We start from the raw sequence: 27,078 nt of genomic DNA on the forward strand, positions 1-27,078 counted from the left end.
TGCACACACTACGCTGTCGATCACAAATAAAACCAAACGTTCCTTTAGAGTCTTGCTGACCGTCCTTAATGTTCGGCTACACTTCATGTCAGTTTGAAAAACTAAAACTGAGATCTCACAACGCCAACCATTCACTCCACTTTGTTCAATTCAAAACAAAGCGCGTATTTAACACGTCGACATTACACGCTGAAATACTTCCGCTTCCTCCTCCATCTCGTCAATCGATGCTATCGGAATTTGACAAGGTGGTTTCATTGCTCAGACTAAGTAATCAATCCGTGACTTTTTCTGATGCAACAGTGTGACAGAGCCGTATACAGCACGAGGAAAGCGGTGTTGCCGGTAAGTTGCAATCTTTTCCGAATACGCTAGAATTAGGAAATGTGATATGAGTAAAAAACGGGCACTTTTCGCAGTCTGGTGTGGTAGAGAAGACGAGAAGAAAGAAACCAAAAAGCAGATGAATCAGCAGAGCGGAGCATGAATTGTTTAACGTGGTAGATTTCTTCCTCTCCGTATGAATGAATGGTATTCTGGTAACCCTCTGATCGTATCAAATCCTAAGAAAATGTCTTGGCACCCGTTGTTAACAACGACGTTAAGTCTCCACATGAATCAATGGCATCAGGAGATAAAAATAAAAGCGTACCAACAATCCAAATGTGATTCAGCCCTCTCAATTAAAATAATCTGACCTCTAGAATGTAAGGGACGACGCATTATTTGTGTGTTGGTGTTTGTATTTCGTCTTGTCTTCGTGATCGTACTTGAAAGACTGATAGGAACAAGGTATGGATTTAATTATTTTTACATCCTTATGATGACGAGGTTATAGGCTTGTGTAATTAATAGTGCAAGTAATGACATTTCAGCTTTCTTCTTGATAACGTTCTTGTCAGTGTAAATTTTATTGTGTGTCTGATTTGTAGTTGGATAATTACAATAAAACAATACTTATGACTATACAGTATATGTAGATTCTGATGTGTCATCAAAGCATTAAAAAGTTTTGATGGAAGACACATAGTTCAAAGAAAAACGAAAGCAAACTTGTTTCACTTTATTCCTTTAGAATTTTCCAGCTCACTAAGGTGTAAGGGTTGTGGACAGAAAACAAGATGAACACAGAAGAAAAGTTTCATCTCATCACCAGAAATCTGCAGGTACTTTTTTTTTCTTTTCAAAAATGTATGAAGTGATGTTTAAACTGTCCAGAGTAGGGAAGTCAAGGTAAGTTTCGTTCTGAGACCTGGGAGTGGATTTCAAAGCGTCATCTGGTATTTGAACTCGCTCTTCTTGTGACACCCATAATAGCATACATTCTAGATTTTTGCTTTTCCAGAAGCCCAAAAGTTTCAGTTTAATGTCAGAATTGTGTTCATTCCGTTTTGTATCTGTAAAGAATATTCCCATATTTCTTTGTAAGTCATTCTTTCAGTAGTATACATTTCCTGATGAACAAAGGCTGCTGTTTTCGCAGAGCACACCTGACCACCTGGGACAGTAATTTGTGACTGACTGTTCATTTCAAATGTAATTATTTGGTCAGAAATAAGCTGACACAATTATAAGCACAATGTGCTATACAGTAGTTTCAGTTAGTTAAGATTATAATAGCACTATGTGTTTTTACTGAAAGGAACTTAAGGGTTTGTTCCAGCATTCCATCCTGTGCTTGCTAAGGTAGGCTCCTGCCTCCCCTTGACCCTGCTAAGGATACAGCGGGTTTAGAAAATGGATGGACAGAGCTAAGTGGTATAGTGATGTGATAGTTAGTATTACCATTTTTCCATGTTCTCCCTTGATGTGATTGTGTTTTTCCTCTTGTAGCTGTGGTTTTCTCCCACATTCCAAAGAAGCACATACAAACTTAGCTGGCAACTCTCTGTATAGATAAGTGTAGGTATTTGTATGTGTGTGTGTGTGTGTGTGTGTGTCAGTGTGCCCTGTATTGAGCTGTCATCCTGTCCCAGATTCATTCTTGCCTTGAGCTCTGTGCTGCTGGAATTTACTTTGATTGATTATAAAACTGAACTGGCAAAGTGGGTTAGGAAATCAAATTATCATTTGATAATGGGAGGATGGGTTAAGAAGAAACTAAATAACTTTACTTTTAATTAAGAAGAGTAACCTAAAAATATAAGAATGGAAGTGATTTACATGGTTTCATTTAATTCTAAGTAATATATGTGATTTTAAATTATTATAATGTACTTGCATATGGTATGTTGTTATGTAGGTACAAAAGATGAGGCTTTTTGTGAGTTAGTGATGGTCTCAAAAACATGCTGCAATTAAACTGTGCAAACATGTGTAAACATCATCATCAGCCACCCTGTATCTGAAAACAAACATGAAGTCTGTGATACATTTCTTGTGTCCTATGTATATACTTCGTCCTTCATACGCTCTGAAGTAAATAGCATCCATCTTCTTTTTACATCCCCAAACTGAGCCACAGATGAATCATGATATGAACAATGTCCACTTCGTCACCTGATCACATTGCTTCAACATATCTTTAGCAAACAGTCCAGTTAAAACTAAACTGACATTTTATTAATATGTTTCTGTTACTGAATTTCAAGCAGCACACTCTTTTCTGCTTTGCTTTGAGATTGAAGTCTACAGATTGATCAGTGCACTGGTCATGTGCTTCTTGCCTTACATCCAGTAATATTGGGATTATGACAGGTATTTTTACTTCAGTAAAATAACCATTGTATTGATACTTCTTACTTTTTAAAAAGTAAAGCATGTTTCTTTTAACGTGTTACTCCCAACATTGCTCTTGAAATACTCATGCTGAGCTTAGCATTATATGTTCACCTTGACAAGATAAATGTTGTTGTTATTATTATTATTATTATATGGTTATTTCAATCAGGAGAAGGCATATTGCGATCGCACAAGCATTTGCTTTCATCGCCTTCCATCTGTTTCTGCTGGAAGTGTCTGTAAAACAGATGACAGAGTACAATGGACATGTGTAAACTACCTGGTTTCCTTGAATAGCTAGGTTATTAAAGCTCATGTAAATACCCTGAATGTTAAGAGCAAATGTAAATCCCAGCTATTTTAGCATACAAAACAGAATTTTTGTCCAAGTCAGTGTTGCACAACCTGCTTAATTGAAGAGCACAGGGCATACACATATTTTCTGATACCTGTCCCACGCACAGTGGATGTTTCTTGGAATTTGTTTGACCACTTACTTCGTTGAACTTTTTTACATTTAAGAAATTCAACTTAAGTCACAGAGAATGATAACCAATTTTCTTATAAGGACTCGAATTTGATGAGTGAAACCACAAACTTTCATACGTTCCTTATTATATTTTATAGCCCTGGTATATTTTATAAGTTAATGGGAATGTTACTCATAATCATATACATGTGAGCTGCCAATGCCACAAAAGACTACTTTGAAAATCTTTATAACATTTAATCAAAATATTTATCTTCACTAATATTTGGATGACTGCAGTTATTTTTCAATTTGCCCTTTGTCACAGTCTTAATGAATTCAATGAAATAAGTTCAACTCAATATCCTGAGTATTCCGGTTAAATACTTGCTTGCATAACACATACAGATTAGTGACAGTAGTACAGCAACAACAGAGTACAATTAATAAATACATTCTTAAACCTGCTTATTTTGATGGAAGGGTGTAGGTAGCTGCATATAATGTACGATATACAAAGTAAATAATATGATTTTTTTAATACTGGTTTTAGTATTCTTTTAGTAGTTTTGTATGCATCCCTTTTCAAATTGCATTCATAAAAATAGTGGTTGCTATAGCATACTGTACATACTTTTTTGGCAAGTGTTCCATCAGTCACCTATACTATCTCACTGGTAACTATCGGTTTCTCTTCCGTTATTAGTTAAAAATCTGTTCTTTTTGTGTATGATTAGATTCAATAATTGGAGTGTGGTAACTTAAGCTGAGATGGTATCATATGCATTGTTTAATTGTGTTTCCTGGTTCACTGTATTTTCACTGGATGACTTGCTGAATAATTGAACAATTGATATGGCATATAAACTGGGAAGAACTGCTATTTTTTTTCATTGTTCCCTTTATTGATCCCTTATTGATGATGAAATGTTTGAAACTCTATGTTAAGTTGAGTCAACTGTAATAAATATACAAAGAACTTTCACTTGGCTGTTTTGGAGTATTGTGTGTTTTTTGTGATGTTGGTATTTCCATTGTGACTCCCCAATTTAATTCTTGAAAGTCCATTAAGCCTATATTTTAAATTACGTTGAAAATATTGTAAATGTAAAATTTTATGAACGTAGACATATATAACCATTTTTCTGTTGTACACCATCACACCACACCCATCTGTTGTTTTCATTGAATCACTGATGTGGAATATAGCCTTCACTTTAAGTAGGGCCATTTAAAATGATTTTGATTTTATGCCCCCACAAATAATAGCCCAGTGTCTCTATGGAACTTTTGAAAGGCCTTAAAATCTAGATTTTAATTTGTATCAGTAGTACTATGTATTCAAAATTTCATTAATTTTTACTTCACTGCTTTGGATTGATGCATGAATTTTGACTCCGATGTTTTATTCCCTGCTATTACATAAATGTAGCATCATTCTAGAGGGCTTGTCATGATGGAACCCAGCTGGCATGTGAATATTTGCATCACAAATGCTACATATTGTCATGTTTTAATTCTAACTGTCCATAAAAGTAGAGATTCATCACTAAATAAATACAGAATAAAATGCTCATATACAGTATCTTTTGCTGTTAGAGTATGAGTGGGCAGATAATTTTCTGCTGACATGGAAACAAATTGAAATCAGCAAGATACAAGTGTCCATCCATCTTTAGAATCTGCTTGATCTATTACATGGTTACAGTAAGCTGGAGGTCCAACCTTATAGGTACCAAGACAGAAATAACATTTGATGCAGGGAACACACACCCTTAGTCATTAATATAGGTACTAGTAAAAGTACATTTTAATCTAACATGCATATCTTTGAGATTTGACAGTAAACCAGAGTAACCAGAGAAAGCTCCTGTAGACAAAGGGAAAAATGTGCAATCTTCACACAGTTGGTGATGGGCTAGAAATTGAACACATTTTTCAGTTTCTGTTACCTTGAGTTAACAGTGTCAGCCAAACTGATACACAGATACTAATAATTTTATGTGGAAAGTATACAAGATCAGACAGTCAGTCAGTCAGTCATTGTCCAACCCTCTATATCCTAACACAGGGTCATGGGGAGGTCTGCTGGAGCCAATCCCAGCCAGCACAGGGTGCAAGGCAGGAACAAATCCCAGGCAGGGCACCAGCCCACGACAGAAGTATACAAGATATTATAATATAATGTCTATGAAAGCAGTGCACTTCTCATCAACAGAAACTGACAGCCTACTGCTATATTTTCCAACTTAACTCCCTTCACTCATTCTTGTACTTGATCTGGTAGCATGGAGCAGCAAAATTAGTTGGAAGAGGAAAGATAGAAAACAATAACCAACAAACAGGCACAAGTAACCCAAAATGCTAGGTACAATACTTCTCACAAAAGAGTATAGGTCCTTAAGTTTCAAGTTAGCAGATAAAGCCCTGGAAATCTCCTGTGCAGTTATACTACACATTTGTGGTTCACTGTGGTTTCAGTGGATGACTTTTTGAATAGTTGAATCATTGATATGACATTAAAACTGGAAAAAAGTCCTGATTTTTTTGATTGTCCCCTTTATTGAACCCCTCCCTATTTGTGATGAAACATTTGAAACTCTGTATGTTAAGTTGGGTTAACTGTAATATACATGCAGAGTTTAATGAATTTTCACTTGGGCATTATTGCAGTAAAACATGCCTGTTTATTGTGACTTTTAAAATAGTATGAGGTCTGTCTATTAAATAACGAGACTGGCGCAATAACTCCCTTTTATCTATATAACATCTGTATAACAATTCAAACGCTTTTTCCCATTCGCAGTTATGCACCGATGCAGTCTTGGCTTCCACAGGTCGAAGGCATGAAGCAGACCAGTTTCTGTCAGCTGTTTCAAGACCTCGGACGTTTTCTTCTTTACTTCTTTACTTCATCCATTGACTTAGAAGGTGTCTGTTTACACACCGATTTTAATTTAGGAGAAACACACAAATGCACGAGACATGCAGTCTTCCCCGTAAGCCTCAGTAAGCATTTGAAAAGATTCCATTGGCGCTTTGCTCGATTTTACTAAAAATTTCAAACAGACACGTTGCTCCACTTTTAAACTTGACAGGATTCCGGCGCACGAGGAGAAACACAACTGCATGAAACGGTGACTGACCATCAACTAAACAGTAGAGAGTGCTGTCGCTTGTTGTGCGAGTTTGGACAGGTTTAAACCTGAATGGCAAGTGCTCAGAATCAATTCTTACTGCTTTGTTTAAGAGATAGAAATACAGTCTTGTTATTTAATAGACAGACCTCATAACCTGTATATCTGACCAAACAAAACTGCAGAACTCCTGATTGGGAAATGTGCCAAATCGAATAAAACAAAGCAAAATTATATATTCTATTTTAGGAAAACCTGCGAGAGGTAGAACAAATAATTACAGTAGCAAAAGATGTCTCCATTTACATTTTATAAGTCAGTAAAATTGGCTAATTTGAAAAGACAGCAGCTTTGAACAAGAGCCCTGCAACCTGAAGAAGACACTGATTAACCAGGAGGAATTAGGCTTGGAATATACTGGTACACAAGGGCTGGTTACATTTTTAAGTAAAAGTAATCTGTTCTATTGGGTAAAGTATAATGTGTCATAAAACTTTAAAATGACATATTTTGCATCATGTTTCCTTCAAGCATCATTGTAAAGCAAATTATAGCAAACAATTACATTTTTGTTAATGCATGTTTCTTGCATTTTAATCTCTTTTTCTTCTTGATTAAAGATTAATAGAAGCTATTTTATAATGTATGTTCCTGCTACAGTTGTCTTAGCAGTTTTAATAATGCTGACTTTACTTTGTCAAAAAAATAACTACTTGTTTTAATCGATCACTATGCATTATTGTAAATGCAATGTAGTTTAAAGTGTAATACAAAATTATATGCAAAGAATTAGTATAGTCTTTGAATATACTATAATATACAGATTATGTGGTGCAAAATGGTGTAAAATGGCAATTAAACCATTGATGACTGTGATTAAATCTTATAATGTTTAAGAAATTCAAATGCAGTGCAAGTATTTGCCAAACTATAAAGAAAAATATTCTACTGCATGTACATGTATTCTGATCAACTTGTAGTCATTGATGTTTCTGTTCGCTTTCAGGAAGTACTGGGTGAAGACAAGTTGAAAGAAATCTTGAAAGAGAAAGATCTCAGGATATACTGGGGAACAGCCACCACAGGAAAGCCACATGTTGCTTACTTTGTGCCAATGTCAAAAATTGCAGACTTCCTGAAGGCAGGTTGTGAGGTGAGTTGTTGTTAAGTGTGTCAGACACAGGACAATTGTACATTATCATGCCCTGATTTTGCTTTGCCATTTTTCTGTTTTTCAGGATAATTTGGTGTTTTCTTCCTAGCATTGCCTATACTGTTGCTGGAGTATCACTCGGCATTAATGCTGTTCGTACTTTTACAGCCATTATACATTTTTTTTATTAATTTTATTGCACTCCATACAAAGCAATCAAGTTTTTACAAAAAGAAAAATAGAGTCAAGAATAGATCGATCCCCACCCTTGAGAGAGAGAGAGCAAGCCAAACGGCATAAAAATTTTACAGCTTTTAAACATACCTAAATTAATAAATTCTCTATGCTTCATGAACTTATTTTTAAAATATTACTGATTAGATCCTGCCATGTTTTGAAAAAAGTCTGTACGGATCCTCTAACTGAGTATTTGATTTTTTCCAATTTCAAATAATATAACACATCGGTTTCCCACTGACTTAAAGAGGAGAGTTTGGGTTCTTCCAGTTTATCAGAATAAGTCTGCGTGCCAAAAGTGTAGTGAATGCAATCACAATTTGTTTGTCTTTCTCCACTTTAAGCCCCTCTGGAAGAACCCCAAACACAGCTGTTAATGGGTTAGGAGGGATTGTGAGTCCAAGGCTATCTGAAAGGTAATTAAAAATTTTTGTCCAGAATAATGTTAATTTGTTGCAGGCCAAGAACATGTGACCTAGTGAGACTGGGACTTGGTTGCAACGTTCACAGGTTGGATCATGCCCTGGAAACATTTTGAGAGTTTTAGTGAGACAGATGTGCTCGATATATAATTTTGAGTTGTATAATTGTATGCTTTGCGCATATGGAGCTCGAGTGAATTCTCTGCATTGCTACTTTCCACTCCTTTTCTGATATATTAATTGAGAGATCTTTTTCCCAGTGTCCTCTTGGATCTTTGAAAGGAAGGGATTGTAAAATGATTTTGTATATTGTAGAGATGGAGTCTAAGTCCTTGAGATTGAGCAATATTTTTTCCAGCATAGACGAGGGTGGAAGATGAGGAAAATCTGGAAGGTTCTGTTTAACAAAGTTCCTGATTTGAAGATGGTGAAAGAAATGTGTAGCTGGAATGTTAAATTTGGAATGTAATTGTTCATAGGGAGCAAAGACGTTGTCTATATAAAGATCTCTAAGCAAGTTAATTCCAAATTTTTTCCAGATATTAAAAACTGCATATGTTTGTGAAGGTTGAAAGAGGTGGTTCTCTTGCAGAGGTGCCACAAATAGAAGCTTCTCCGTCTTAGAATGCTTTCTACATTGGTTCCAGATTCTAAGTGAGTGGAGCACAATTGGGTTATTCGTATATTGCCGATAGCGTGTGTTTATTGGAGCACAGAGCAAGGAATACAAAGAAGTACTGCAGGATTTTACTTCTATTGCGGTCCAAGCCTGTGTATGTTCTTCTATTTGTGTCCAGGTTCTTATCGCCTGTATATTTGCTGCCCAGTAATGAAACTGGAAGTTAGGTAGAGTCATGCCGCCTTCTTCCTTTTGTCTTTGTAAGGTCGCTCTTTTGATGCGTGGATGTTTTGAATTCCAAATAAATGAGGTTATTGTTGAATCTAATTGCCTAAAGAATGATTTATTAATGTATATTGGGATGTTTTGAAATAAAAAAAGGAGTTTAGGAAGAATATTCATCTTAACAGTGTTAATTCTTCCAGCTAGTGTGAGATGAAGTGTTGACCATCTATGCAAGTCTTATTTAATTTTTTCCATGCAGACGGTGAAATTTTGTTGATAAAGAGTTTTATGTTTACTTGTGATGTTTACCCCAAGGTATTTAAACTGTTCTGCAATGATAAAAGGTAGGGTATCTAAACTAATATTATATGCTTGAGAATTCACTGGAAAGAGTACACTTTTATTCACAGAATTTTTTGGGTCTGATATATACAGTACCATGTCATCTGCATATAATGAGATTTTCTGTTCCAGTCGTTCTCTGCTAATCCCATTGCCAGTGGTTCAATGGCACTCGCAAAAAGAAGCGGTGACAAGGGGCATCCTTGTCTAGTGCCACGTTCTAGTTTAAAGTAGTCTGAGCAAATGTTGTTGATGCAAACTGAAGCTTCTGGGTTAGTATACAGTAATTTAATCCATGCACAAATGTTTGGGCCAAACCCAAACTTCTCCAATGTAGTAAAAAGGTATTTCCATTCAATCATGTCGAATGCTTTTTCTGCATCCAATGATAATAATATTTCTGGGGTGTTTGATTTAGTTGGTGAGTATATTACATTAAACAGGCGTCGAAGATTTGAAGATAAGTGTCGGCCCCTAATAAATCCAGTTTGGTCTTGTGATATTACCGAGGGAGCACTTTCTCCATCCTTCTGGCTATGATTTTAGAGAGTATTTTAACGTCGTTATTCAGAAGTGAAATTGGTCTGTATGATGCACATTGTAATAAGTCCTTATTTTGTTTTGGAAAGACAGTGATTAGTGCTTGGCGAAAGGTTTGTGGAAGAGATTGGTTATCTCTGGCTTCTGTAAATGTTGCTAATAGGAGGGGAGCTAGCTGAGCGGAGAATTTCTTGTAAAATTCTGCAGGGTAGCCATCAGGGCCTGCTGCTTTTCCGCCTTGGAGTGACTTTATAGCATCTAGTAATTCTGATAACGCCAGAGGTTTATCAAGTTCCTCCACACTAAAAGCGTCTATTTGTGGTATCTGTAATGTATCCAGAAATGCATTAGATTGTGTATTGTCTTCTTTAAACTCAGTAGTATATAGGGATTTATAGTAGTCTCTGAAAGTGTGCATTATACTTTTGTGTTGGTGATTACCGAGATTGCGTTGCGCACTTCTTGCTTGTGAATTTGTTGAGCTAAAAGCTTATTAGCTTTCTCTCCATGTTCATAATAATGATGTCTGGATTTGTAGATTAGTTGTTCAGTTTCTTTAGTTGTCAAGAGGTTTAATTCTGAATGTAGAGCCTGCCTCCTCCTATGTAGAGTCTCGCTTGGTAGTCTGGCATGTTCTTCATCTATTTTAGTAATTTCGCTTTTTATCTCTGCTACTTTCTTGGCTTCGGATTTATTTCTGTGGGAAAGATATGAGATAATCTGTCCTCTTAAGAAGGCCTTAAGAGTTTCCCAGAGTATTCCTGCAGAGATCTCGGGGATGTATTTGTCTCTAGAAAGAATTTGATTTGTTTGGATATAAATTCAGTACAATTCTCGTCAGCTAATAGAAGCGGGTTGAAGCGCCATCTGCGGAGTGAGTGTATGGGGCTTAGTAATTTTAGCTCCAAGATCATAGGTGCATGGTCAGAAATAACAATAGCATCGTATTTGCAAGATTTAATCATAGGCAAGAAGTTATTGTCTATAAAGAAGTAATCAATCCTTGAGTAGCAATGATGTACTGGTGAGTAGAAAGAATATGTTCTTGAATTTGGGTTTAAAACCTCCAGGGTCTGATAAGTTGTGATCAGTTATAAACTTTGTAATTATCTTTGCGAGTTAGATACCGTTCCCCTGTGGAGGAAGTCCTATCTAAAAGTGGATTTAGAACACAATTAAAGTCCCCAGCCATTATAACTTTATGAGTGTTCAGATTGGGAATGGATGCAAATAAATTTTGTATAAATTCCTTATCATCAACATTAGGTGCATAAACATTTATCAAAATCATTTTACAGTTAGATAAGTCTCCCATGACCATTACATATCTCCCTTCAGGATCCAATACTACATCTGATGCTACAAATGGTACTGTTCTATGTATGAGAATTCCCACCCTCTAGTTTTCTTTGTAAAACTAGAATGGAACATTTGGCCAGTCCAGTCTTTTGCACCGGAACTGATCCTTGCTTAGTAAGTGGGTCTCCTGTAAAAATACTATATTAGCATTCTCTTTCTCTTTAATTCGTGATTCAGGCCTTTAACATTCCAGCTTACAAAGTTAACTGTCCCGTCATGGAGACACTGATTCTGAGTTTTTGATGTCATTTTATAGTCTTAACTGGAAGTGAGACAGCTTAGGCCTTAATTTCCTATTTCTCCTAGAGTTGTTGCCATGCAGCTTATTATTACGTTGTAGTTATAATTATAAAGATTAATAGGATAGATTAGGTATAGATCATGCCTGCTCTCTTTCGCTCCCCCCTTTTTTTGCCTCCCCAAGTGAGGCTAAAACCCACTTCACAGTCCCAGTCCTCTGACATACCCAGAGACAGAGCACGTCCAAAGCAAAACAAGCCCCAATTCAGTGGTGCTTTAGGGTTAAAAGGTAGAGATATCTGTTACCAATATAGTCTTTAAAAAGAAAAAAAAAAAAAAAGAATTTTGCACTTAAAATATATATATAGTCTTCAGCAATTTTAATGCATTAAGATGATACACCCAGATAATAAACCCAGGGGATGGTGTTAAAGATGTGTCCAAAATAAGCATAACAAGTCTTAATGCAGTAATAGCAATAACAATAAACCAAGGGTATGATATTGAACAGTCTCGTTTAGGGTAGAGATGAAATAATTAGAAAAAGAAAAAAAGGAAAGAAAAAGTAATTAAGCACAATAAAACATAAACAGATAGCCCTAGTAATACTAAGTAATAATGAGAATATATGCTGATAAAAACCCGTATTTTAAAAGAATAGATCAGACAGTAGATTATTAATCCTGCTTTATCATTACCGCCATGACTCACTATTATGTATCAGAATAGTCCGGGATCAGCTTTCTTAATTCCTTTTCTGCTTCTTCCTTGCTAGCGAAGACATAGAAATGACCTTGCCATTCCACTTTAAGTTTTGCTGGATACAAGAGGCTGTATTTGACGCTGGCTTGCCGTAACCGCTGTTTGATGTTGTAGAAGGCTGCGCGTTTAGTAGCTGTTGCTGGAGAGAAGTCAGGAAAGATATCGAATGTGGTTATTTTCAAATGTAATATCTTCCTTGTTTCTGAGGAGTGCCATCACCTCTAGCTTAAATGATAATCGTTCAAAACGAACTATAAAAGACCTTGGTCTGGGTCTAACGGTGTTTGATCGCGCGCGCGTAAGCTGCTATCTCAGATTCTGCTTTAAAGTCGTCCCGATTATTTTAGAAAAAGTTCAGCAGCGAATTTCACGGGTTTGAACTTTCTGATTCTCAGGCAGACCTTCAATTCTGACATTATACCTTCTACTTCCATCTTCCAAAGCAGCCAGTCTGTCTCCGAGTTTTTTGCATTCGGAGCTGACATTTTCTGCTTTTCTTCAGCACTGGTAGCTAAATTTTCGCTAATTCAATCCTAGTCGTGAATGTCTCCTTGAGATCCTCCAATTGATCAGTAAGCGTTTCAATTTTACCCAGCACCTGTCGCATTTCCACTTACATTTCTTGTCGCAGCCTTTCATTTGCCTGTTGCAGCATCAGCCGTTGCGTTTTGTTTGCTTGCTGCCATTCCTGTTTCAATTCCAGCAGCTCTTGTTTCAGCTCTCATGTGCCTTTGCCCTTGCTTTCTCATTTGCCTTCTCGGTTTTCTTTATATCTTGTACGATCTCAGCGAGCATCACCTCCAGTTTAGACATTTTAATTGTGCTTTCTTGTACCGTAGGTGAAGCGTCAGGCTCTACTATAGCCAGTACCCCTGCTATTACCGGCTTGCGTGGAGTAATTGAGATTGCGGACTGTAAGGCCCTTTCCAGTTTCAGGTGTTCTCCGATCAGCGAGCTCTCGAGATCTGCACTCCCGATCGTACATTCGCTCCCCTTTTCACTCTCAGCCGGCGACGATGTAGCGGACCTTGGTCCCGAAGAGTCTGTACTTTCGCCCAGCTGTTCCAGGTCTCTCTCTGAAAGGCCGTATTTTGAGCTAGGGCTTGCTGATCTTGGCTTGGGTGCAGCTTTAGTTTTCTTTTCTTTCGAACCCCCTTTCTTGCTGGCCATGTTTATATATGCTTACATATATACTGTAGCAGTCTCCTTGGGTTGAATAAATGCAGGATATCTCAGGATAATAAGCAAATAATATGAAAAATAACACCGCTGCTAGCGGAGCTTCACTTCAGACGTCCATCTCTCGCATCGGACGCGACCAATCACCATTATACATTTTTAATTTTTACTTTACTTTTACAGAGTTATCCTCGGGTCATATGCAAGATATGTCTATATAGTTGCACGAGTGACACTCGAGATTAATATTTTTATTACTGTTTTTACAGCCCAATTGATGCTCTAGTCTATTGCTATGGAGGTTAACATAAGGATAGGGACTGTGCCAATGAAAGTCAAAGAAGCCATTATCTGCTGAAAAACAAGAATAAAACCATTATAGATAGAAAAACTTACAAATTACTAAATCAGCTGTTTAGAATATCATTAAGAAGAAAAAATGCACTGGTTAGCTCAATAATCGCAAAGGGATTGATAAGCCAAGGAAGACTTCCATTGCTGATGACAGAAGGATCATCACTATGGTAAAGAAAAAGCCCCAAACGCCTATGTGACAGATCAGAGACCTAATATCCACAGAAGATTTCATGACCAGAAATACAGAGGCCACACTGTAGGATGCAAACCACTAGTTAGCCACAAAAACAGGATGGCCAGAATACAGTTTGCAAAAAAAGTATTTAAAAGAGCATACAGAATTCTGGATAAAGGTCTTGTGGACAGACAAGACAACAATGAACCTGTATCAGAGTTTAAAAAAAAACCCTCGTAGGGAATTAGAATGGAAGAAACCTTGGGAAAGGTAGTTCAGAGACCCCTTACCAGATAGTTTGGATGTGTGGGGTGTGTCAGAAAGGGGGGTTAAATACAATGCAATATACAGAACAGAACACAAGTAATCCTCAAACACAAGTAATACTCAATGGTCCCAAACATACTACTAAGGCAACACAGGAGTTTTTCAAAGCTAAAAATTGGAAAAGTCTTGAATGGCCAAGCCAGTCAAACAATTTAAATCCAATTGACCATGCCTTCCATATGCTAAAGAGAAAATATCAGGGGACAAGCCCTGAAAAAAGTAGGAGGTGAAGACTGGATACAGTAGGGGCTTGACAAAGCATCACCAAAGAACATACCCAGCACTTGATGACGTCTATGAATTGCAGACTTCAAGCAGTCATTGCATGCAAGTGATAGGCAACAAAATGTTAATTATGACTGCTTTAATATACCTGCCATTGCTATGTCCCAAATGTTATGGTGCCCTGAAATGGGGAGACCGTGTAGAAAAAGTGTTATAATTTCTTCATAATGTGTCTGAAATGTATGCAAATGCACTTAAATTAAAGTTTGCAATATGCACTTGAATCATATCTGAATTGATTGACTTGTAATTATAAACTGTGGAGTAGAGGGATACATCAATGAAAAATGTGTCTTTGTTCCAAATAGTATGGAGGGCACTGTATATATCTCTGACCTAAAATCAAGAAATCTCTCGTTTACAACCTCCATAGCTCTTCTTTTGCAGGGGTATGCCTGCTGTTGTTTAGCATAGATATCACAGCACAGCAAGGATAAGATAAAAATGCTACTTGGTAATTTAAGAAGGCAGTATCAGTGTATTTTCCATATAACTGTATATATGCTTTCAGTCTGTTCCATCATGCTTTGGGGTAGTTGATGTACTGAGTTGAATTGTTAATTATAGATGTCAATAGGTATGTGTGAAGGAGCTATCCACAATAATTGTCCACCACCAAACCCATTTCTTGCCTTCAGACACACTGTTAATTTGACATAAATTAATTTCTCATTAGTGCTGTTATACAGCTTTGTTACAATATCCATGAAAAGTTCTTAGTGATTGCATATAACTTGTAAATTCGGTGTAGAGAAATTTTACTGCAGGTAAGACTCAAGACTCAAAATCTACTTGGGTATTAGCAATGATTTATGGAAATCTTGGGTTCATGAGATGCTGATTGAAATTTAGAGAATTCAATGAATATTCTTCTGAGAATGTAGTCTTTATCTCTCCCCAAACCTATAAGCCCCTGTTCTTCTCCTTTCCTTTTCTATCTTCCAGATTCTTTCCTTTACCAATTGCAAGAGCAACTCTATGAAAGTAAAGCTAGGGGCAACCTTAAAACACAGATTCTTCAGATTTTTTTAAGAAAATAGAAATATTATCAATCAAATGTGTAATATTTAACATACGATTTTACATTAACTTAACAATTTGTTTACGTAATATTATACAAACCTGTATCATCTCAAGTATAAATATGAATGTAATATCTAGTGACCATTGTCTGTCACTACAGTTGACAGAAGAGTTATTCAGTGTAGAGAGCTCTTAGCAATTAATGAGTGGGATGGGGAGAACATAGATTACGAAGGATTTAACATGATTTAGTTATGATGGATTACAGGAAACCCTCACAGATTAACGACCAAGTTTACAATATTCTTAGGTTTTCAGTGCTTTTGGGATCATCAAATCAAATCAAAATTCATTTATAAAGTACAATTTTAAAACACCATAAGTGTAAAACCAATGTGCTGTACAATAAAATAAAAAAATAAAAAATATCAATAATAAATTGGTAAAACAAAGTACAAAAATTACATAAACACTAAAACAAATAAGTTAAAAGAACCGATTAGAATATAAAAAATTTACAGAATAACAATGGATATGTAAAAAAATTAATACATTATTAATAAGATTGATACCAGAGTTACTCATATACAGTTAAAAGCAATTGAAAACAAGTTTGTTTTAAGTCTAGATTTAAACATTTGAACTGAAGAAGCTGACCTAATTTCAATTGGCAGAGCTTTCCATAACTTAGGTGCAAAGGCACGATCACCCCTTGTCTTTATCTTAGACTTTGGCACAACCAGCTGGTGTGTATGGAACCAGCAACTTGGCCAGATAGGATGGGGCAACACCATTGAAAGTAGTGATATTAGAATTACAATAATACATCAGAAATGTAATGAAAGATGTGACAGAGTATTTTTTTATCAGAGGAGGCAAGTAATATGGTCAGGGTTTTGCAATGGTCTTCTTTTGCAAGCTTTCAGATTTAATAAAGTGGGACAGCTTTCATGTGTTGAATTTGATATTTCTATATGCAGTTCAGTTGGTTTTACAAAGCTTTCAGCTATCTACATTATGCTTGTCTATGCTCAATATCACCCACAACTGATTTTCAGATAAAGCTTAATATCATCTTCAAGAAATATTTGTTATTTAGTTGCTGAATATGTTCCTGAATTAATGACATGGGAGGAACAGTCTATATATTAGTAAAGTAGAATAGTCAACATAAGGCTTCTTTAGTAGCATACTAATATTTGAGAAGATTGAAACTTTTGCATTTTTCAGTTTTTGAATAATAATCTTTAACAGTACAACATAATGACAGTTCACCATGTAAGTAATCAGACAATATAGACTATTGGCTACAGCAAGCACATACTATTAGTGATGCATAAGGAAAGGCCGGATTTGTTTATAATTAGTGAAACCATAAACTCGCCAGTTTTGATTTGCCGTAAAGCCAACAGTTTTAGGAGCTTTATGATATCAGGGTCATAGTCATCTCATCAAAAGTCTAGATTTGACAAATCTGTGTACTATTAAAGGTGAGCCATCTTCTAAGATGTGAATGAATTGTACAAAAAAAGAGATTAGTAGTGAATGAGGCAAAAAGGACTTGATTGGAGCATTAGGTAAAATAGTTGAGGGAGGTAGGGAGCAATACAGAGGAACATCTACAGAAGACTTTGACATGGCACGGTGGGATCAATGCTGTTAGCAAAGATATTTCGTAAAAATAACAGGAACTCTGGAATGTTGTCAGCACCATCTAGAGGACAGTGAACATAACTAAACTTCATTTAGTAGTTCTGATTTATGAGGTCTTAATATTAATATATACTACAGTATTTTGCAGTGGAACCTAAGATTTGAATAAAGGTAACTAATGAAGGTTCGTGTCGAGATGGGCAATAACAGCCAAGCTTTGGGACTCCCAGTAAATGAATGAGAAAGAGAGAGAGAGAGAGACAATGACAGTGTTTTTCTACACTTTGGGTTCTGCTTTGTAGCAAGCTGCGCTAGCCTTTTAAACACTGGCCCCCTTTCCCCAGACACCAGAGGAGTAACACCCCTTAGATGCCTCCCTTTGAATGCAGTACAGTTTTTTTTGGTACAGACATGGGCAGAATTTGCGAAGTATACTGTATATAGAAGGAATAGTCGATTATGGAAGGAGGATTAAGGAGTATACCACATTAACCTACATATACTAATGTGAACATATTCTAGCAGATGTTAGTTTCATAGGTGGAACTAATGTAACATTAAACTAAAGCTGTTAAGATAATGCATTTTCAGGAGAAGCTGTAGCAAGTAAACTAAGAATAAAATGAGAGGTAATTTAAATATTTTTTTGTAAAATGTTTGTAAGTATGTTTTGCAAATGCCAAGAAGGCATGAAATGTGATAAATTTACAGCAATTGTTTTTACTGTATATAGGCAAAGAGTATGAGTTCACTTGCAGTAGTCGCAGGGTGTTGCTCAGGGTGTTGCTGTGAAATCTCAGTATAATATTGCCTAATGATGTTCTACTTCTATTTCATTAACAGGTTACCATCCTTTTTGCTGATCTTCATGCTTATCTTGACAATATGAAGGCACCATGGGATCTGCTGGAGTTAAGGACCAAGTATTATGAGCAAGTGATCAAAGCTATGCTGGAGAGTATTGGTGTCCCCCTGGAGAAGCTGAAGTTTGTTAGGGGTACAGATTTCCAACTCAGCAGGTAAGGCACTTTTCTATCCTTGGATATCCCCATCTACAGCAGGCATAATGTTGTTTCAGGGGAAGTACCTGGGCATTGAGTACATATGAATTGAATATGCACTGGCTTGTAATACTGATTTAAAGGGTGTCTTGACTGAAAGAAGTAAAAAAAAGTAGTAGAGAAAGCATTCCATACACTGTGAACCTTTGCTTCCTGGTGCGGCCGTTTACTAGAAAAAGTGTGAAGGACCTTTAGGGATTAGGGGCCAACAGCAAAGTCTAATAACAAAACACACTCTACTTCTCATCTCCATAGTAATTTAGGTAAGAGTTTAACAGTAGGCAATTCACAGCAGAATAAATCTTAAATATAACATTTAAAAATGGCTATATTAGGGTAATTCTTTTGCCTTGTGAATATGTAAAATAAAGCTAAAATCTTCTGTCTTCAAAGCACAGCTCTGCCACTGGAATGAAACACGGAGAATAATGTATTACATAGGAAAGGCAATAAACTATAATTTCACCTAACAGCTGAGATGTTACTGTGCTCTGTAAAAATGTAGGCTTAAAAGTAATCCATCCTGACTCAGCTTGTCCCTCTCCTCCCATGCAGGGAATACACACTGGATGTCTATAAACTTTCTTCATCAGTAACTCAACATGATGCTAAAAAAGCTGGTGCTGAAGTGGTGAAGCAGGTGGATCATCCCCTTCTGAGTGGTTTGCTGTACCCTGGATTACAGGTATGAAACAGCTGCCTTTAGCTCCGTACAATGTACATTTGACTAGTTTGTAGACCCATGTACATTACCTTTGTAATATTTTTTGTTTTACAATTGGAAGTTAATGAACTGTACTTTAATATTTTTGTAATAAAAAATAAATCTTCATATTTTTTGGAAAGACCTGTCAAAGTTTTCTGCTGAATTAGTCTTTAATACTTTTAGGCTCTGGATGAAGAATATCTAAAGGTGGATGCCCAATTTGGAGGAGTAGACCAAAGGAAAATCTTTACTTTTGCTGAAAAGGTATGTTTGGATCACATCATAAATTAACCACTGTTCAAATGATTGATTTTTAGAAAGAAAGCATGGCATTTAGTTTTAAACAGTGTTAACAAGAGGGTACTCAGCTTCAGAATTCATAAGCTTCTTAACAAAGTTAATAGCTTTTCGTTTTATTACATACTAGCTGAAATACCCAGCTTTGCCCGGGAGGAAAATAAAGTTTTTTTTTTAATTCTGTGAGAAAAATCTAATAAAAAAACCACATCTTTAAACATAAAAAATAAATTAACAAACATTGAAGACTCACTAATGTGCTTGTCTTGTGGTCTTGTATGTATGTTATCATCCAGTTGACGCTCGGAACTAGTCAACTCTATTTAATTGCAAAAGCAACAGGGGCGTGGTGGTGCTCAAACATAAAGAATGCTGGCAGTCACCTACAGTTCGCCCTTGTGTGTGTGTTTTTTTTTTTTAAATTGTTTGAGAAAAACATAATAAAAAAAAAAAGCACTTGCAGTAAGGAGACCTGGGTTCGCTTCCCGGGTCCTCCCTACATGCATGTTCTCCCCGTGTTTGCGTGTCTCCCCATTTCCTCTGGGTGCACAGGTTTCCTCCCACAGTCCAAAGACACGCAGGTTAGGTGCATTGGTGATCCTAAAAGGTCCCTAGTGTGTGCTTCGTGTTTGGGTGTGCCATGAGGTGGGCTGTCACCCTGCCCGGGGATGTGTTTCTGCAGACCCCCATGACCCTGTGTTAGGATGTAGCGGGTTGGATAATGACTGACTGACAACTTTAAAAATAAAAATAATAAATTAACAAACAATAAAGACTCACTAATGTGCTTATCTTGCGGTATTGTATGTATGTTATCATCCAGTTGATGCTTGGAACCGGCCAACTCTATTTAATTTGAAAAGCAACAGGGGTGCAGTGGTGCTCAAACATAAAGAACTTTAAAAATAAAAATAAATTAACAAACAAACAAGCCCCTACAGCGCTCTTCTCACTTGGAAGTTTCTGTGGAGAGTTATGAGTGAAATGGAGTTTAATTCTATATTTATTAACATGATCAAATCGTTGTATGCCTATCCTATGGCTTCAGGTTTAACAAACTTGGATTCATCATATTCCTTTTGTATGTTCAGGAGAGCTAGGCAGGGCTGTTCATTGTCTCCACTGCTTTTTATAATTTCACTAGAGTCACTAGTAGTCACTCTATGTGTATCAAATACCTTTTTGCTAACTTTGGTGCAAAATACATTACACAAGGTATACCTATATGCCGATGACATTCTCTCTATCTAGGAAATGCTTCTTCTGACATCCCCCATATATTAACAAATATTTCACACATGCGAATCCTGTGCTTGTAAATCTCTATCTTTTCCTTCCTTTATTCCAGTTGTTAACACTTTCAGATATCTAGGAATAACCATTACACCGTTGATTACTGATTATGTGCGGTCAAATTTTCTTGTTCAATGATGTTAGAAAGTCAATGATGTCCAGGAATAACCTCCCTATCTCCTTTCAGTCCCATTTGGCAATCACTAAAATGAATATTGCTCCTCCTCTAAATTTTATTAGTTCAATGCTTCCTCTTCCCCACCTTCTTCCTTTTGGTGCCAGATCAAATCAGCCATCAGCTCCTTTTAATGAAGTGGTATATGCTATTAGGCATATGTCCTACATCCAATCTCTCTATGGCTAAAGCCTCCACTTTTCCCTCCATCTTGGCTACTAAGATACATAAGTATTGTCTGCACTCATCCTTTGTAGCAGGTGGCATTTATTAAGTCTTAAAAAAAAAAAGGGAGTAAGTAATTATTATCTTTTTATAAATTACGCTCTAGAGTTTGGCACAATGTAGAAAAGCACCTTGACTCCATTCTAGGCTGGCACTCCCTCACACCAGTCTTTTGCAATAGTACTGTAAACATTGGTGGGCATCCTATCTCCTATCCAGCTCGGGTCTCAGAAGGCATCAGTTCCCTTCGACGATTTGTTTAATAGAACCATGCTTGCCTCCTTCCAGTTTTTGATAGACAAATTTGCAATACTTTCCTTTTCTTTCTTTTTTATCTATAGATTAAGATTAAGTTTGTTCTTAAGACCCCAGCCCCCAATCATCCATTATTTGACTACTTATTTGACTACCTTGTTTTCCACTAAATGCATCTCCCTTTTGAATGCCCTCTTTCATGATGAATAACTACAGCTGTCCTAGTCTTTAAGAAATGAAGCACAACCTATCCCTTTTTAATGCCATCGTGTTGGGACATAATTTTCAAAAACATAAAAAATTCCTCAAAAAATTCTAACCATCAACACATCCAATATAATATTGTCCATAGAGTTTACTATTACCATCAAAAAGCATTTCCTAATGGGTTTGGCTCCTGATTCCCACCAATGCTCCCTTTATGTACAGGCCACCTTTCTCCACATGTTCTGGGAATGCCCCGCCATTGCTATTCTTTGGGCCTCAGTTGCTTTGGCATTCTCCTCTATCTTATCTGTTTCTATTCATTGCTCTCCTATTACTTTACTTTTTTTAAGATTTCTCTTCTTTTTTCCTTCTCTGTTCATCATCAGTACATTACTTCATTAGCCACAATAGCAGCAAAGCTCCTTAAAGTTTCCCAGTGGAAGAACTCTGAATTTGTTACTTTCTTGAGATGGAAGTCCTCCTTTTACAATCTTGTTATGTTTGAAATGTCAGCTGCAGGAATCAATGGGGTTCCTTCTCACACCATGAAAAATTGGAAAGACAGTAACCTTATGATAAAATACTGTTTGTCAGCTAATCCAACAGTTAACTTGACTCAAATATAGAAACCTTTTTTGTTTGCCAGGCATGTGGGCCTCTCGGACATGACAGTGATGTGTGTATTTCATAAAATTTAATTGTATTCCTTCCTTGTTTTTTAAGTATCCAGGCAGGGGTAGGTTGTGGTGAGTGGGTTTGGGTGTTGGCTATATATATATATATATATATATATATATATATATAGTGCCCTCAATTATTGGCACCCTGGTTAAGATGTGTTCTTAGGCTTCTAATATAGGCTTTGCTGTGTATATATATATATATTAATATATATAATATATAATTATAGTGACACTAGAGGGCACTGTCGCTCCTTAAACCCCACAGACAAAACATCCAGACACCAGTTAAAAGCACTAGAAATATTTTTAATTTCTTCTTTTTGAATATAATGTGCTTTTCAAGGACCTCCACCACCATAAATCACAAATCAATAATAATAACAATAATCCTCCCCTCCTCCCAGCAGCTCCGTCACTCTACCTCCCAACTCCGGCTTAGCTTGCTGGGTTTCCCATAGCCCTTTAAATAGTCTTTGACCCAGAAGTGCCGCTGTCTTTCTTTCCATGTGGTTCAATAGCACTTCTGGGGCAGATGTAGACTTATATTTTTTCTTTAGCCCAGAAGTACTTCTGTTCTTCCGTCCCTGTGACTTTGGAATACTTCCGGGCTACAGAGAAAATAAAAATCCCTGTGTCTCCCTGCAGCATCCCATGATGGTAACCATGGCACCCAGCAGGGCTGTGAAGCCGAACTCCATCTCCCATTGTGCCCTACGGGAATCCGGTGCACCTCCATGCTGCAGGGAAGATGCTAAATATTTATATATATATATTTATATATACTGTATATATATTTATATGTATTTTTATTAAAAAAATATATATATATATATATTTTTATATATAATATGAGTAATATGAAGGTTTCTTCCTGTGCTCTCTTATTTTTTTTTGTGTCCTAATTTTGAAGTCCAGTACAAAAATAATCACAAAACAAGAACAAGGCAGCAAGACTTTCTTCTTTTGAGGGCTTTGTTTTGACCACTGGCCCATTAGTCCACTGTAACTATTTCCTTTTTTGTTTGTTTTTCTTTACTGCAGTACCTACCTTCCATTGGTTACACCAAACGTATTCACCTCATGAACCCAATGGTACCTGGCCTGACTGGAGGGAAGATGAGCTCTTCAGAGGAGGTATATTTCTGGCCTAAGAATGTTAGTGGGATATAGTGGGGTTGGGTGGAGATGTAGAGTTCATGCTGCTTCCTTAGTAAAGTATATAAAAGGCATATTAGTCACTCAGAAAAGATTCAATATATTTTCAAACATATCACTAAGTAACTTATTATGGGGAAATTTAATAAAAAAACTTTTAAAATATATATTCTGTAAAATGTAATCATCAAGGTTTTCACATTGATATAATCTTGGTAAACATTGTGTATTATGCGATCATTTGCCGTTTTTTGTGGATTACAGGAATCAAAAATTGACCTTCTTGATAAAAAAGAAGATCTAAAGAAGAAACTAAAGAAGGCATTCTGTGAACCAGGGAATGTTGAGAATAATGGAGTCTTGTCCTTCGTTAAATATGTCCTGTTTCCTCTACACTCTGGTAAGCTAACAATATAGGCATTCCCCCAAAAAGTCATATGTACAGACTTCTTTGCATTTTAGTCACTGACTACCAGTTCATTGCTGTAAACACCATATTGAATCACATTATTTAACAATAATCCAGAATGTAGTTAATTAGGTAGGCCTAACTTTTAATAGTAAACTTCATCATTCAGTGATTGTAATAATAGTAGTGCGTTGACACGAGACAACAACAGCAAGAACAACATGCCCAGCTCTAACAAGGAATGCCTCAATGAGCTTTTACAGGCCTTGTTTTTTCACAGTCCCATAGCCTTGACTGCCTAAGAAAACAAGAAACAAACCTTTGTAGGGGAAAAAAATGGAAGAAAGCAATTCATAGAGAGACACCCTTTCAGGTAGGTTGGCTGTGCAATGGGTGTCACAAAATGAGGTAAATACAATACACAAAAATTGTCTTCACAGAGCTAGATGGCTAATCTGTCATCACCACCTGAAAATACAGTACAAACTACAAGGCAAAATACATAACTGTCACGTATGAGAATACAGATTTGTTCAAATACATCTAAGTAGAAACTGATTAACATAAATGAAAATCAACAACATCTATCCTTCAGCTAATTGTAGAACCACTGCCAGATTGTTGAAAAGGAGGCAGACAAACCAGACACAGTCCAAGTCCTAGAGATCTGTAGTTGGTGGAGGTGAATGTTCATTTGTAGCAATGTGAACTCTGATCCAGATGTGCATTAGGTAATCTCTTACTATTATGGCTTTTAATAATGTTTATTGAAGAAAGTGGTGATTCACTTATGCATTTGGAGGAGTATATTGTGAGGAGCGGCACTGCAGTTGCTCTAATGCATTTGAATTGAGAAACCATTTTGAAGTCACTCATACGAATATCCTTGTGTTACTTATTAATTTTAGCATGTCTAAGATCTTCACTTGAAGATCTGCTTCATCAGGAGATGGAGGTGGTCATTTGGCCTGCAAAAGTATGATCTTTGCCATGTAGCTGCAAATTAAGCTTATTTAGCTGAGATATGATATAATGTAAAAATGTATGTATCCTGTTCCTTTTCTATAATTTAAAAAACTAATCAAAAAGATTTGAGCCTTTTGGCTGTGCAAGCTTCCTAATAAAAGAACACATCTTCTCTTGTAGTCTGCACACTGTCTCTACTACTCAGTCTTCACTAAAGCAGTGCTCATTATTATGCAGCAACAATCTGCAATATTTCTTCTAACAAGAGCTCTGAAGTAGCAGTGTTACAGAGTGGTGTTCCCACTGATTAAGTTTATTATTTTTATTATTGAATCTATGGAGTCTTTCATTTTCCCACACCACACTGACTTTTGAATGATGCAATGAAATGTCATTAGAGCAAGTTTAATAGCGGCTAGGAAGCTTACCAGGTAGTTGTGTTTAACCATGGGTGGATTGTTGTCATTTATGACGGACATGATTTTATCCATGTCCAAGTCATTTTATTTTCTCAGTATATGTTTGAGAATAATTTGGCAGTGCCACACCCATATGTGAGGAACAATCAAAACACAGGCAACTGTTTTATGCTTGTCCTTTTACAAGATGAGTAAATATTGAGCAACATGAAGTCTTCTTTATTTAAACTGGAGAGTAAAGAATGGACAGGCATTCTTCTGCCAAAGCTTCCACTCTTCTCAATGCACTATTTCTTGATAATGCTCCCTGTCCCTATAGCTCCAAATCTGTTTTGATTGTTTCTTCATTGTGAAAAAGATGATGTGTGTTGCAATCTGCTGTATGGATGCAGTTTTTTGGGTGTTAATAACAGTAGGTTAATGCTGCAAATTTTTAATCTTTGGTTTCAGCTCGCAAGGCAGTTTTTCTTAAAATGATTCTGGAGTGTTTTAGAAGTGCCAGTTTTGTATTCAGTGCCAAGTATTGCATTCAGTGATCCAGTAAAATAAAGGAAAATTGTTTGGTCTTATCAGAATGCAGCTGCCAATTTTCATTATCAACTTTTTAACACTTACCTTGGCTTTTATGTATGCTGAACAAACATATGCTATGTTTGTTCATTTTGAACATGCCAGTTGCTGTAGTAAATTAACACTAGACTACCTACACAACTTGTATCCTCCACAAAATAAACAAAGGAACAAAATCTAATTCAGTCCACCTCCAGGACAGATTGGAGTCCGCCATTTCAATACATCTGCTAGCATGAAGTGTACTATTAGTGTACTATTAATGTATTATTAATTACATTAGTAATATCTTTGGGTCAAGACATTCCTTTCTCTGCCTCATTATATATTTGTTTGAACTATCAATTGCTGGGAACTATTTTAAAAATTATTTATTTAATTTGTAGAACACTTTTTGGTGTTTTGATGTTACTATTGTAAGTTTGGTGACCAGAACTGCAACAAGCAGTCCAACTCCTGTCTCACCAATACATTATATACAGTAAAACAAGCTGTATATATGTGGTATGTTCAAATTTAAATGAAGCCATATATACAATATAGATGGTAGTTCATATGACTTAACCAACAGTTATAAAATAAGTTTATTTTTCATGGACTAAGTGTTACAAAGAGAGCCATGTTCAGGAAAACCTTTTCATTTCATACAAATCCCAAAACAGACTGGAGTATAGCAAATGAAAATTGTGTGAAATTCAAATATATGCCTTATCTGATATTTATTTAGTTGAAAATGCAAAATCACTCTTAAGCCTCCTTTTTTAAATTTTGAAGCACAAAAACGTGTAGATGATTTTTCTTGCTTATGATGTAGTTCAGGTTTAATTTGGAAGCTGGAATAAATAATTAGTAATATTAAACAAAATTGTAAAGTGTTAATTTTTGGATATTTAATGGAAATCATACAGTAAGACTAAAGATGTAATACTTGCAGACTGGAGCTTGCAATTGTTTGTAAGTCTTTTCTTATACACCTATGTAATAAATTGTAAGGTTTAAAAATAAAAAAATATTAAATTCCAAAAAAATAAATGACAGACCCAGTTACCTATACAGCAGTGATCTTAGATCTGTTATCAGTACTTTTAAAAGTTAATTAGCAAGTGAGATTCCTGTTCTTGGAGGAAAAGTAAGAATAGTTTTATTGCCATTTGATCCTGTCTTACTAATTTGATTTCATTGAAGTATTATTGGGTGATTGTGGATGAAAAACTGACTTGTTTAGGTAGCGTTTGCCTCAGCGTCACTTGATGGACCTCTGATAAACTGTCGGCAGCAGTTATTTTAAAAACAACATTAAAATGCCTTTATAATTGGATGAAGATTTGAAAAACAGTGGTTGGATTGCTGTCTTACCCAGTGGTCCACTAGTGCAAATTAGATTACAATACATGATCAAATATACAAATGGAGCCTTAGAGTAAAAACACAG

General features: G+C 36.2%; 1 protein-coding gene across 1 annotated transcript in view; it reads left to right on the plus strand.

The window, feature by feature from the left end:
- The first annotated feature begins 202 nt into the window (after positions 1 to 202).
- Positions 203 to 27,078, plus strand: part of yars1 (tyrosyl-tRNA synthetase 1) — a 33,691-nt gene continuing 6,815 nt past the window's right edge. Inside the window, exons 1-8 of the mRNA XM_039739528.1 lie at positions 203 to 345; positions 1,076 to 1,166; positions 7,334 to 7,480; positions 18,069 to 18,244; positions 18,842 to 18,971; positions 19,176 to 19,256; positions 23,169 to 23,261; positions 23,547 to 23,682. Of these exons, the coding sequence (XP_039595462.1) occupies positions 1,122 to 1,166; positions 7,334 to 7,480; positions 18,069 to 18,244; positions 18,842 to 18,971; positions 19,176 to 19,256; positions 23,169 to 23,261; positions 23,547 to 23,682 (808 nt within the window). The 5' untranslated portion in view covers positions 203 to 345; positions 1,076 to 1,121. The remainder of the gene's footprint in view (positions 346 to 1,075; positions 1,167 to 7,333; positions 7,481 to 18,068; positions 18,245 to 18,841; positions 18,972 to 19,175; positions 19,257 to 23,168; positions 23,262 to 23,546; positions 23,683 to 27,078) is intronic.

The sequence above is a fragment of the Polypterus senegalus genome, chromosome 17 (assembly GCF_016835505.1).
Source record: "Polypterus senegalus isolate Bchr_013 chromosome 17, ASM1683550v1, whole genome shotgun sequence".
Taxonomy (NCBI): Eukaryota; Metazoa; Chordata; class Cladistia; order Polypteriformes; family Polypteridae; genus Polypterus; species Polypterus senegalus.